Source organism: Saccoglossus kowalevskii, chromosome 21 (genome assembly GCF_978046115.1).
Source record: "Saccoglossus kowalevskii chromosome 21, keSacKowa6.1, whole genome shotgun sequence".
In the NCBI taxonomy this organism is placed as follows: Eukaryota; Metazoa; Hemichordata; class Enteropneusta; family Harrimaniidae; genus Saccoglossus; species Saccoglossus kowalevskii.
In genome coordinates this window covers 22,814,481-22,829,424 of record NC_140661.1, presented here as the reverse complement: position 1 = coordinate 22,829,424, position 14,944 = coordinate 22,814,481, and the positions used below count along the sequence as shown (strand labels likewise).

Here is a 14,944-nt window from a genome sequence, read left to right as displayed (position 1 = left end):
CAAGTCAATATTTCTATAATATTGGATGTTGTATATCTTTCCTATAAATGCTTATTTAATATAATTGCTCTTTGGATGTTGAATATAAATATAATTACTTTGTACGACTGCATAATATGAACATTGACGACACATGGAATGTCGCTATTGGAAGCGCAATAATTTTAATATAAATCAATTGTAGGTTACCTGTTTGGCATTCCGGACCTTCATAGCCTGTTTCTGTACAGTTACATGTATATGAACCGGGCGTATTAGAGCAGGTACCGTCATTAAGACATGGGTCATTCGTCGAACATTCGTCAATATCTAAGAAAAACAACGAACAAGAAATAATAAAATAAAGACATAATTCATGTTGTACTTTTAGTTTTACTGAACAGGTCAAGTTATCGAAGTAAGAGATGTTCGCAGCCCCTATTACCTGTATCGCAATGTGTCCCTTGGTAACCAGTAGTGGTGCAGTCACATGTGTAAGATCCGGGGTTATTTAAGCATACTCCGTTGTTTTCACATGGTATTAGATTACTACATTCGTTAATATCTGCAAGAAAATGTCTGAACCGTTAAAGCGAATGATATTTATTAAAGCGGGGGAGTAGTCACCTACGCATGCGTCAGGTGGCCATAGCGTGCCATTGTTTACAAAGCATGCGCAGGTGACGACCCTCTCGCTTTAAATACATACATAGATCCTGTACATGACGTTTTCTACACGTGTCTCTTAGAAATAGTCCCAACGCTTTATGGCGTCGATGTAGAATAAAAATACATATTTCGATATAGTGGTAAATAATTCCAATTCCAATTATTGTCCACCCTCTGAAAAACATACTCAAACATAATCATTACTCTTGCACCATCAGATAACTAACATTCCAACATAATCTGAACGTGACATTATTAGAAACATAAATTGCAATATAGATTATGTTTTTGTGACGAGACTTATACGCATACATGTACCGACTTTTTACATCAATTTCGATTTTCAAATTTCACCGATTGTTGGTATAATGCAATAGAATGTGGTACACATAACTCGATAGTGTATATTTTATATATTTTAAAGCGGGAGGGTTATTACCTGCGCACGCGCGGGAATTGAGTCCCAAGCGACGATAACAACATAAGCTAAAAACGCAAAGGCTCATGGATAGACCCTTTGTGTGTAAACAATAAAATGCTATGGCCATCTGATGCATGTGCAGGTGACGACTCCCCGGCTTTAACGCATATTCCCCCAACAGAACACTTACAGGTTTCAGGTGCACGCGATAATCTGTTCGATTACGTCATTAACTTTCATACTAATTAGAAGTTATCGGCGGCGTTAACCGTATCATGCGTAACCAATTGCACCCACAACAGACTAAAAGTTTCAAGTTATATTTCAAGTTCTTGTGTCATAGATACATTGTAGTGATTATAAGACGAACTAGGATGAACAATATGATGGCAGAATTGATGACGTATTCAGACAAAAATGTCACGTGACACTGGTACCCGCCAATGCCTTGTTCTAGAAATGTATCAGAAATAGGAGAGCGATTTTGATACTTACTATGACAATATATGAGGTGGTTCGACACAGAAACAAAGAACCATAGAATAAATTGTGATTTGAATACAGATACAGGTAATGTATTCGCACAGAATAATAAACACAGGACGCGAAACAAAACAACGAATAACAGTGGGGTATTAAGTTCAACACAAGACAGGAATTATACTGTGACGACGGATTTCACTGATGAAAGGCGTGTTTCTTATAAAGAAGTGAAGTTTGACACAGAAATAAATGTATTACCATTACAGCTGACAGTATCGCTATTTAGTTCATAGCCGTCGGTACAAGAACAGCTGAACGATCCCATGGTATTGTTGCATTGGTGATCACATCCACCGTTGTTTGTGTTACACTCATCGATGTCTGAAAGTTGATGTGTAGGATGGTTGTCTCAGGGTAATTCAATTAGACCAGGCAAGCAAATAGCAACCGAGATCTCGCTGAGAGCGAAAGAGCCACTAGAGCCATAACTTTTATCTCTTAAATTGTTTTCTATTCTCGTTCGTCGTCGCATCCATTGTCCGCTATTCCATGTAACCAAATTGCAAATTGAACAGTAGACGCAAAATTACTTTAGGGGCTTTCTCGCTCTGAACGAGACCAAGGTGGCCATTTTTGTCTCGGTCTATTACAAGTATTTCTTATAAAGAAGAGCTTGTCAAAAGGTGTACTTTTAATAATTATAAGACGAACGAGGCTGAACAAGATGGTGGATTTCGTGACGTACTCTTTTCGCATCATCGATGCAAGTATGTTAAATTGTCGACTTCTTTTTGAAATGATGACGAAACGATAAATAAATGACGAATGTTTGGTGTAATTTTGAAAGATTATTTCAACAATATGTACCCGGTTTTTCATACCAAATGCTGTTCAAAACGGGCATTGCTGAATTGTATTGTTAAGCATAAACGATCAAGGGCGGATACAGAATTTTTTATGGGGGGGGGGGGTCCAAACTTTAAAATTGCCAGACTAAGTTAATGATTTTTTTTATATTATACAAAAACAAATTGAATAAATTTTTCAACGGAGACCCCAAGAACCCCCCCCTAGATCCGCCACTGGCGATGTGCATCATGAGCCTCGAGGAGGCGTGCGAATGTTAAAAAAGTATTATGAACGGAAACAATAGTCATAGGTTAGAGATTACTAAGAGAGTATTAATGTATTTATTGAGTGTTATGAATGTACAGAAGGAAAAACGAATATGTAGAATGACTATAATAAACAAAAAACACTAGACATGTATGTAGCAAACTATAGAGCACACGGTTAACGAAAAAAACAATAGAAAATATCAATAGACAGATAATACACCACCCCTATAAGTAGCGTCCTATAAGTAGTCTTTAGAGATTTGCTATATTCTACACGAGGAACAACTTCACAACCAAACACAGTTGTCTGATTGGATGACATTACTTAGACCCATACATTTCCATTTGACGTTATAAAAGCGATTCATCGCTAGAGGGCGCGACCCGTCACCAATTTACAAATTATTCATAAATGCGTACGACTGACCTGTTTGGCACCGAGTTCCTTCATAACCAGCTAGACAGTCACAAGTGTACTCGTTGATGTGATCATTGCAAGTACCGGCGTTCTGACACGGATTTGAGGCGCACTCGTTAACTTCTGTAAAAGTGTTCAGAGCGGTTCAAAGATTAGCATGCGCACGTTTTAAATTAGAGAAAATAAACTCCATACAAAACACCCAACAAGTTATTTCAGCGAAAATTAATTTAAGCTAAAATAAAGTACAATTATCTGAAATTGCACTCACCTATTTCACAGTTGGTACCCTGCCAGCCATCGGCACATGTACACACATATAAATCTACCATGTTGCTAGGAGATGTACAGGCAGCGCCATTCATACATGGGCTACTGGCACATTCGTCTATGTCTATAGAAAAACACAAGCATAGATGTATGTGGTAAAACTGGGTTTTATATGATGTAATACAACAAGTATTTCTGAACAAAAATAATTATTGATGGGCAAATTGAATGAAAATGAAAATGAAATGAATTGAAATGAAATGAATCAAATTGAATGTTTGATTGATCGATGGATTGATTGATTGGTTTATAAATTAAATTAGTGGTATATTGATATAATTATTATTGCATAGTTGATTGATGAATTGAGTGTTTAATAAATTATTTGATTGACTATTTCTTAATTGATTGGTTGGTTGATTGATTTACCTGTTTCACAGTTAATTCCCTGGTATCCAGCCATACAGGTACACGTGTACATATTAATTTCATCGTTACACACGCCATTATTCTGGCACGGAAGACTGTAACATTCGTTTATATCTACAAGCAAAGTATAAATCACATTAATATCACGGCCGAACGATAAACTAATTCACTTTAAACATGATAAGGCAACTATTTGGCTTACCATTGCATTGTGGGATCGGGCCGCTCCAGTTTCCGTCGTTACAAGCTATGATGTCAGAACCTGTGAGCTGATATCCGTTTTCACAGCTGTATTGCAACGTCTCCCCATGGGCGAATGTTGGAGCTGCTGTTACCAGGGAGCCGTAGTTCGGCACTCCAGGATCCGGGCAGCTACCTTGAAGAACAAACAGCTAAATTTATCAGTATTGACATTTTGTGGGTTCTTTGTAACCGCAGTATACTGTGGTAGAACCTGCACGCCGTTTTCACATCAATTGAAGAACTTATGCTTATTGCGCCCTCTATTGTCAGCTCCCAGCATTGAACCGTCGAGGAGGGCGCAGTGTACACTTAGTAATCTTTTCTCGATCACACACTAAATTATGAAGAATTATGTTAGAATGTAACCGCCATGTGGCTGACTAATTTCTATACTTACTATAGCATAATGGGACGTCTCCACTCCACTGCCCGTCCACACAAGTTATAGTATCTGCACCAACCAAAGTAGGGGGCGTGACGTCCGCAGTGACGTCACATTGAAACTGAACATCAGTATAGGACGAGTAGGTTGGATTCCCCACTTGGCTTCCTCCAATAGGTGTACCAGGATCGTCACAGGCAACTAGGCATAATAATGACACTGCATTCATTTGTACTCACAAAGAAGAGGGATACATATAGACTTTACAAGTTGTAGATGTGAGAGTTCAGAATCTGAGGCCTAGCTAGAGTTAAACCCTCTAGTTTTAGGGCCATGTAGAACTTATATTGTGAAAATTATTAATTCTAACCTACACTCTAATTAAAATTGTATAATTAAGACCCCTATTCTTCGACAAAATGTAGAATGTTGTACGAGGAACTCTCATTAAAAACTACCAGGAAGACTACACATACATTTTAGACCGATTAACCTCCCGATTTATGTACATGTTCGGCTATTTTTCCGCACGTAATGTACAGTATATGATAATGGGTCATTATTAGTATATTTTTTCTGTTATTATCTACATTGAATTATGATCTAACAATCATAGTAATATTCGGTTGATGATTCAAGTTAACAAAATACGCAAATGCGCATGCGCCTTAAATTCATTGTACGTATCATAAATTCAAAAGGAATTTGTCTTTGCATAGATCCACTTTCAATCAACTGATTATTGCAATATCGATCACAAATACGAAACAAACAATCAACTAATCGCTAAGTACACATACGACCCAGGGATGCCAGTAACGTACACATACTTTGAATCCGATTTGCTCTAATCCTAATGCGTGTAAACCAACATAAAACACTAGTTTAAAATCGATATATGTAATTGGGTCAGATGGATATAATAGCGTGTTAAATTGTAATAAAAACTGGAGATTAAAAAGTGTCGCGACATGTGCTACCCGTGTAAATAAAGACGATTATGTATTCATACCTTTGTGAGTGAGTGAACAAGTAATATAACGAATGAATGTTAATATAAACTACAAGTCGAATTCTGGGAGACACTTCAACAAAATATAAACTAATCTAAAGAATTGTTTTATACTATAAATTTAAATAAATTATATTCCCGTTATAATCTTATCAAATTTATATATACTTACGTAAACAGTTAGGAGCGTAAAGCGACCAGGATCCATCGTCTTGACATTTAGCGGAGGGTGGACCGAATAACTCATCGTTTTGGTCACTGCATGAAAATGTAACTGTTGTACCAGGTGTGTATAAGTCCTGGTCAGGGGAAAACACTGGGGCTCTTCCTAATACAAGTTGCCTGGTTGGATCGTAGCAATCAGAAGCTAAATTGAAAAAATTAAGAAAAAATGTTTAATGCCTGTAGCGTAGGTCACTGAACTATTACGTGATCAGCTGTCACCGCCATTCGGATTAGGTTTAGCTTAAAATAAGTATTGATGTATTAATCCAATTTCTTTTTAATCCAGGGGCGATAAGCGTAGATTCTTTCTGTTCGTTGTTCAACACCCATTTCTGAACTTTTTCGAATCACCTGCTGTGTAAGCGCGAACAGTCGTCATGTGAAATCAAACAAACACGCTACATATATAACAGTATTTAACATCACCAACGTCGACATTCCGAAATGATTAGATGCTAATTAAGTTCTCTGAGTGGCGATTAAGAGTAATTTCACGTGCGGGGAAAATAAACTCGCTAAATTGGTTGACATGAACTAGGCTGATTGATGCTACAAGACCTAATATAAACGAACATTTCATTCTAAATGACACGCCGGCAGCTGACAACGTGACTGCTCACTGTTATGACTGAAATCAATACATTTAACATGTTTCAGACAAAGCATTTACCCCTTGTAGTTTTTATATTCTCGTCTGCCGTAGTGATTTTATGTTACTCTCCAAACATACAGAGGCAAACTACACCAACCAGGACTGTATTTTGGGAATGTGACTTCAATAATCACAAGTAAACGTCATGAAAGTAAATGACTAATCAACTGTTGTTTTAGAACGGATCATTTGCTTCGACAAGTAGATTAATTGCTTTCCTTAATGAAGGTGGGAGAGCTGATTGGTGCATTTGAAGCTGCTATTTTGCAACGGCTTTCTTGTGGTAACCATGTACGTCGTAAAGAGGTTAGGTTTTGCGTCGATGAAGTATTGAGACGCACTAAACTGGAATCCCTGCTTTCTGAATAGCGACTTTGTTTGTGTGATTAGCCTAAAGCAGAGTTGTACAAGAAAATAAGCAAGAAGTCTGACTAATATCAATGTAATGATCATTGAACTCTAATTAGTATAGTGAGTGAAAGTATAAACAAACTCATTATTAGTAGCCGGACTGTTGTTACCATAGTAACCATAGCTTTCATCTAACAAGAGTATATGTTTGACGCACGAACTGCTGTATACTCGTCCTCGACCTGTATCATGAATAGTGACAACTTTTCCGTGCTTTTAAATTAGCCATATGTTGTATTCGGGCGAGGTTGGTGTGATAGGCGTGTGTGGTGGCGGTGGTGGGTATTTAGAATGATATAAGGAATAAACATCAGATCCTCTTTTCAATAAAGAGTTTATGATTACATATAAAATATAAAGAAAAGGATAAGTTTTTTTAATTTTCCCCGAACAATATTTTTCCGACAAGTCAAAAATGCAAAGCCAAAGCTGTATACAATCAGTCTGCAATCTGATTAAAATCCGATGTTCCCCTTTTTTCAATTTCTATATTTTTATTGTCATTTTTGTTTATTTATGACTTTTATTGCTTTACTTGCAGTTGTCTTTTTTAATATCGTATCTCGGTGCGATGTGAAAAAACTTGATAACGGCAAGTAAAGTCAAGAAATAAACAAAATTAAGAATATATAGAAAAAAATGGGGCCTACATAGAATTTAATATGATTCGATTAGTCTGTCGCGCCCAACAGTTTCAATTAATTATCTCAATTAACTTGAATTTTAAAGAATATTAGATAAGATTTAAAATTGGTAATAAATACATCAGTGGTGTGTCATTCGTGGAGATCTTTAAATTAAGATTAAATCTGATTATCTAATTGGTGTCAGCAAGTCAAACCAGAAACATCAGCGATCACATTAGTATGCGCTGTATATATTCCTGGAAATCAGCATAATGGCAACTAATTATATTTAGTAGCTTTCCGATCTAGAAACAACATATGTAATTTTAATTCAGTTAAATTGTTCATTGTATGATTGCAGTACCTTATTTCACGCGAGTAAACAATCCACAGTCGCCAGCCGTTTTTTTTAATATAGTATTATAGTACATAGTAAATATTTAATTGATCTTTTTAATTAAATTTTGCACTTACTCCAAATTCACCAGTAGCATACATGACAGAAACATTATTTAGAAATACTGAAATGCCCTCGCCATGGCAACCGTGACAGTGGACCAGTATGCTGAAATTGACATTCTAGTCGCAATTCCCTTAATTTAGAACATTCATTAGGCCACACTGATATAATTTTATGGATGACATCCTCTGGAGACCCCAAAACTAATGCGAGAGGGCGAAAAAAAAAATCCTGCCAAAAAAAAAAAATCCTGCTAAAAGCACAGGACTACGGAGCTGCTATTACGAATTGGACCACAGAACACAATGTATCAAAGAACAACAAGAAGTCTTTATTTGTAGGAGGCACATGTTGATATACACATCTCGTACTGTATTACTGTCACAGGTATAACCATTTCAGACAAGCTCTAGTACATGTAGTCATGATGAAGTACAGTAGAACGTCGATTATCCGAACGTCGATTTATAGATAGATAGATAGATAGATAGATATTTTATTTGACACAAAATTTAGCATGAATGAAAAAAACATACAATAAATCAATGGTCAAGAAAAACACAAATAAAACAATAGACTAAACTAAAGCTTAGAAATAAAATCAATAAATTTTCCCAAGCAATTGACAATAAAGCTATCTTTAGTGCCTAGCAAGCACTTGAATTTCTCATGAGTTGATAACTTGCAAATGTTATCATCATAAATTGCTAATTCAGCTTCAAATTTAGTACGAGCTTGTACAATCTGACTATTTTTACATGTGAGTAATACATGAAATTCATCCCCAATAGCCTGTTCATTACATAGAAAACAAAACCTTTGCTCTGGAGGTGTTTTATTATATCTAAGTTTTTCAATTGGCAACGCGTGAGAAGAAATGCGAAACTTAGTGAAGCTGACCCTGTGTTGCACATTTTTGATTTGTTCTAAATATGGTTCAAATTCAAAATTTTGTTTAAACTTGTTAAAAGTACGTAGCTTATTCTTTTCTGGTTTAAATACCGTTGGCAACCAGACTTTATTATAGTAAACTTGTTTGAATTTGGTTTTGAATTCTATAGTGTTAGATTCATCGCTAATTTTAGTTAATGTGAATAATCTTTTAACAAATGCTGTCCATGAATTACCGTTCATTTTATTGTCAGTATTAAAAGCACAGTCCAGAAGATGATTATGTTTAATTGATTTTAGCCTTTCATAATACTTCAATGTTTGTGAACTAATGTCAATAATGAGAGGATAGCTACCAAGTTCAGCTCTAGTTGCTGCATTGCTGGCCTTATTATTAACACCTAAAATCTGTTTGCAAAGTTTAATGTGGAGTTGTTCAAAGTATGTTCTGTCATTAAACAGACTTTGTATAAAATTGTCTTCAGTTATTTCGTTATTTTTTGTTTTAACAAGTTTGAAAGTAAAAGCCCCCCATATCTCAGATCCATATAATAAAATGGGCAGGATTGTACTGCGATATAACTGAATAGCATTTTTTGGCGAAACTATATAATTGTGTAGGCTAAGTGTTTGTTTTAATGCACCTATTGCACGCATTGCTTTTTTGACTAGATTATCGACAGCAATTGTAAAATTACCACTACTTTGAAAAGTGATACCTAAGTAGGTATATGTTGGGACAACTTTTACCTGTTGGTCTCCTAAGTAAAATTTGCCATCTATCTTTCTTCCCCTGTTATTAAAAATAATAATTTTAGTTTTGTTAATATTAACTCCAAGTCTCCATTGGATACAGTAGCTTTTAAACAAATTAAGATTATCTTGTAGTCCTGTACTTGTGTTTGAAAAAATGACAATGTCATCTGCAAAAAGTAGGCAATTAATATTGGTGCCATTAAGACTGACAGACTCAGATTTTTTAAGACTGTCAGATAGGTTATTTATATCCGAAATGTTCGGTTATCCGAACCTACTGTGTGTCCCCCAAAGTTTGTATGCAGGTCTGGCTGTGTTCCGTATAGTAATACAAAAGTCAACTGTGAACAATAAATACTACAGTCGCCTTGTGTGATTTCCTGGTGCAACACTTTCAATAAAGCTGTTATCAACATGTAATCCGACGTCTTTCACGTGTACGTTCATTGTTTACAGTGTCTGCGCAAACAATGAAACGAATTACAGTATCCAATAATTTCCTAAATTCAGACAAGCCTATTACGCCACACCAGTGTTCCACTGTAAATAAAAAATGTCCTAAAAACACAAACTTCATCAAATGTCTTCTCCACTGTTTACAGTCAGATCCTTAACTTTACCAAGTTGTAAGTCACCGCAGTTCGGATACGTTTCCCGGGAAAATTGTACGGTGTTCCACTGCCGTCAAAGAAACGCGGCCATGAGCCGATCCCATGTTTTTTCCGATTTTTAATTTTAATGTCCAGTATGAGAAGTCACATCCTCTTCGGAATAAAAAAAGAAAGAAAATAACTTCTGGGATGTCTTGCCACAGAAGCGACGCCAGTTTAATAGTGCAGTGAAAAAGAGAGGCGAAACGACAACCCTTTGGTGTGCCTCTTTGATGGTTTATCAGCAGACAACGGCAACCAATGACCACAGTCGGCGGGCCGTTTGATGGTTCACAGCGTCGAAGTGTTTACGTCCGATGATCACAGTAGCCAACCTGGATTTTTACAACAATTTATTATGTCAATCGTTCTAGGTGTTAAAAACTTTGCTGAATCCAATAAAATCGGGACATCTTGTAGCAGTTTACCATTCGAAAATCCCAGAGCAATCTGGTAACATCGAGCCGCTAGCCGATCTATACACAGCGAATACGAAGCGACCTTTCACCTGTTTACTTTATCAGCGTCTTTTATCTAGCGTTGGCGTGGCTACCCCCAGTGAAATGCAAACGCTGTGTGCTTGATTTGGACGCAAAGTTGTCAATTATAAATCGACTAGAACGTGGCGAAACCGCAAGCAATCTATCTACCGAGTATGGTGTTGGTAAATCGATGATATCCGATATCAAGGCAAAACAAAAGCTGCTGGATTTTTTCAGTAAAATGGATTCAAGTGCAGGACTGAAACGAAAGATAACGAAAACAGCCTATGACGATCATTCAGAGAAATCCGTCTTCACTTGGTTCCGGGACTTGGTTTTCCCAAGAACTTTATTATCGCTACATTTTACGGACATTTTGAAACACTTTTTAACATTCCAGCATGCAACATTTTTATTACAATATATTACTGATTAAATAAAAATGTTTTTAATGACGTACTCTACATGTATTATTGTTTGATTTCATTACAGTCATGTGCGTTAGAATTTGTGTGTAGTGAGCCTGTAAACTTGAGCACGCCCACACAAGATCGCATATCCGAACTGTTTGCATAACCGAACAAAAAGCATGTCCCCCTAACAGTTCGGATAATCGACGTTCTACTGTACCTTCAGTCAAAAACACTGCATGCAAGGTACAACATGGACATCATTTTCAGTACAAATCAAGGCGGAATGTACATATCACTACTTTATGACAATAACTAACAAAACATTGCAATGATACAGAAATGTCCTTGCTTGCTCCTCTCTACACAGTAGGAGTTAGCTTTAACCAATCTCTCGTATAGCTGTGTAAACGTCATACCAGTCTACAACAATCCCTCAGTTTTTCCTCTGAACTGTTATGCTCACGTATTCCTGGCAACGCAATACGCATGTGCAGAAGATCATTTACGACAAAATTGGCACGTTTTTAGATAGTCCAAAAAGAGTTTTACGACAAGCCGGCGCTTTGCGACAATATGAGTCGGCAAGTTCCGGACAGAAAACCGATCTGTAGAGACTCGTCGTTGGAGATTTTTTTTTTTTTTTTTTGAGAAAAGGCGAAAACTAATGCGCGCGTGGATGTCATCCATACAATTAAGTCGGTAGTGGCCTTACTCTATTAGCGATAACAAGAGATACACAGGGTAATAACAGGGTAGCCACGTCATATAAATATGTTGATGTATTTACATTAGAACAATTTATACGTAATATACGCAGAAATAATGACTAATGTTGAAGCCTCGGTCAAAACACAGTCCCTCTATGATAGAGGGACTGTGGTCAAAACGTTGCTGAAGCCGAGGTTATCGACTGCACCTAGATCAATAAACACGTGATTGGCAGTAAATATTTACCTCGGGTGCGCCCCTGTTACATTAATCCCGGTCTAGCCACAGCATTCTCGCCACAATAGTCTATTTTAAATGTTACCGTATGCACCGCCAGGCCATAGTTAAAGGACGGTGGTTGTCACGCCGCGTCCTGTTCGATATGGGACTCATAGCGACGTATACAACGCGTGTAAAATTTATTGTTAGTTAACATGAAATTCGAACATGGGCTGCGTCATGTCCACCGCTCTTTAACGACAATACACCTCAGTCTGTAAATGTATTCGGATTATTAAAACTGAGTACAGAGCTCCAAAACATCGCGGTCTGAAATACGTTATTAAAACCGAATAATGATATATATTTTTCAACAGTTAGATCATCGGAGGCGATAACAGATATTGAAGAATTTGTCACGTTGTCGCCAGCTTGGCGTGTTTGGTGACTAAAGGAGGTGAATATATAATGTTCTTAAATTAGCTGCAACACTGGTGATGTACAAGACACATTTATAAATACTTCCCATACGTCGTACACACTGCTCATGTCATTATCAGCAACTTGTTCGAAATGGTTTAATTCTTTTTATTTTTCGTTTCAAAATAAAAAAAATGTCCATGGCATACAACCTGAATACGGCCATTTTATTCATTTTATAGGGTCCACCCATTTTTACTAGATGCCTCCTGAACACTTCGTTTTGATTTTGTTTCATCCTAATTAAGATTGTAATTAATGTATTCATTTCTATGTCAGGATACGCAATAATCTAATAACTCAGTATTTACACCTTCCTAAATATGCGCCGGCGCCTACTATGACGTGAATAGGTGAAATCATTGTCGTCCGATTCGACCACTGTTTTTTTTCCCTGCCATTTTAATTACAGTAAATCCCTAAAATAAAAAAAAAATATTGGAACCGATTACAGATCAAAATAGTATCGGCGCTAAGAATGGCCTTCCGTTCACACATTTATCGTCACTTAAAACCGCCGTCGCTAGAGGGCGCGCATCAGACAGAAAACACACCGCAAATACAATCCTAATACGATGAGTTGGGTGCGATAATCGAAAAAACGTGTGAACACATTTATGATAAATCGCGTGTTAAAAATAACGGGCGTAATTAAAGCTAAAAATAATAATAACATCCAAACATGTCAGTGATGATTTGTGATACATACTGTGTCTTCACGTACAACCATATATATGAAAGGGTATATTAAAAGTAACTTATCTAGCCCATATATTAATTGAATTCATCCAAGACATTGCTATCATTATTGGGATTTACTGTAATATTTTCAATTTAATTTTTTAAAAACAACTTATTAGTTTATTATTAATGACTGCCGGAAATGTATTATTTTAATTATTGTTTTTTTAATATGATAGTTTTTTAAATATTTTTTGATCTAATTGTTCCAGTATTATAACGATAATGAACGACCCACAAAAGAGATAGACATAATGTTTACCTTGCCGTATATTTGGTGGTATTTATTTGCTTTTTCTTCCAGGTTAGCTACTATGAGTTTAAAATTATTTTGTTATAAATATTTACTCTTATCAATGATGCATTGTTTCTTTCACAAGTTTCGCCGTAAGTCGGAGGACTTTCTCTCTAATTTCTGTCTTCTGCTCTGTGGTTTGGATCAGGGTGGACCGTGGTGTCACGATCTCGGAACGTAAGATAAGCTCGGATATAAAAGGGCGGTGTTCGATTTTCACCAGCGTCAAAGGACGGATAGGCCTGCGATAGGCCAATATAATGCAATACAGTTATACTATCGTCTGATAGAAATGACGTAACGCGACGTTCAAATGTATTCAGTTCAGTGATATATTAAAATAATGAATAAAGATTGGAATTCATCAAGTTGTGAAATATTTATATATTTTGGATATTTACTGGGTGCTATCGCTGAAAATAATGCTTGTGTCAGTCCAGAAGTGGTTGAGGAAGAATATATATTTCAAGATTTCGGAAACCAGTGTCGTTACCTTGGTAACCCAGGTTGAATCTGGCATATGTGACAATGTAACGATTAACATATCGCACAGCTTTAAAGCAGCGTGAATCAAAATGATCATCCCAAGAGAATACGTAGAAGTTGCGAAAATCGTTGTCTGAAAAATGGTCAATTACTAGTATCCACATATTCCATATACATATCAATGGGTGCGTTTATAACAGAGAATATATCCGAACCTATACAAAGCGATATTAAACAGAATGTTTCCGATGTTATACTTTATTGTATCCCGGGACCGACTAAAATATACACTGTAAATTGAGTTGCCGGTAATGGAAAGTACTTTATTATTAACCAAATAAAAATAAAAATACGACTATAGTGTCGATTTCCGTATTTCAAAGGATGGTAATTTAGACTTTATTTAATGTTACCGTATACAAACGTGTAGTGTAATGCGTCAATTAAACCAATCTGTTGCAAATGTTGACAATGAACTACAACGCCCAGTTGTACATATGTTACAAACGGATACAACACCATTCTTATTAGATGGGAGCTGTTAAATTAAATACTTTCTAAATCCATGCGGTTTTGAACCGGAATGTTGGCAAAATTTCCAGCTACATTTTACAGTGATACTACTAGGGTTCTCCGTTTGTTTTTCGCTTGATAATATGATGTTTTTTAGTTTGTTTTCGGTTTGATATATGTAACTAAACGTTCATAGCATGTATCCACGGCTGCTGCCAAACTTATTGATCATAGTCAGCGACAATAGAACTGTCAACAACCGCTCACTTATGTACATAAAATGTAATACCAGTTTCAACACACATGTCACATGATTAAAACAAATTTGCCGGAGTGTGCGTTTGTAGATACTGTGAAAAATACAAACAAATAATATGCCTAGAAAAATCCATTTGAGCGCCAAAGTTAACCTTTGCCACCAAAAATTTGAGCAAGTTTTTAACTAATGAGAGAGTATATTCACTTGGTCAAAAATAAACAAAGAAATTATTGAAAAATCCAGGAGATTGTAC

At 36.3% G+C, this 14,944-nt stretch overlaps 1 protein-coding gene across 1 annotated transcript in view; it reads right to left on the bottom strand.

Annotated features, from left to right (window-relative positions):
- The window catches only part of LOC146729802 (uncharacterized), a 34,622-nt gene extending 28,594 nt beyond the window's left edge, over window positions 1–6,028 (bottom strand). The window contains exons 1-10 of the mRNA XM_085495084.1: window positions 6,001–6,028; window positions 5,597–5,791; window positions 4,428–4,613; window positions 3,990–4,163; window positions 3,788–3,901; window positions 3,360–3,482; window positions 3,098–3,211; window positions 1,811–1,933; window positions 425–544; window positions 190–309 (exon numbers count right to left, since the gene is read on the bottom strand). Coding sequence (XP_085351210.1) covers window positions 190–309; window positions 425–544; window positions 1,811–1,933; window positions 3,098–3,211; window positions 3,360–3,482; window positions 3,788–3,901; window positions 3,990–4,163; window positions 4,428–4,613; window positions 5,597–5,791; window positions 6,001–6,028 — 1,297 coding nt within the window. The remainder of the gene's footprint in view (window positions 1–189; window positions 310–424; window positions 545–1,810; window positions 1,934–3,097; window positions 3,212–3,359; window positions 3,483–3,787; window positions 3,902–3,989; window positions 4,164–4,427; window positions 4,614–5,596; window positions 5,792–6,000) is intronic.
- Between the last annotated feature and the right edge of the window lie 8,916 nt (window positions 6,029–14,944).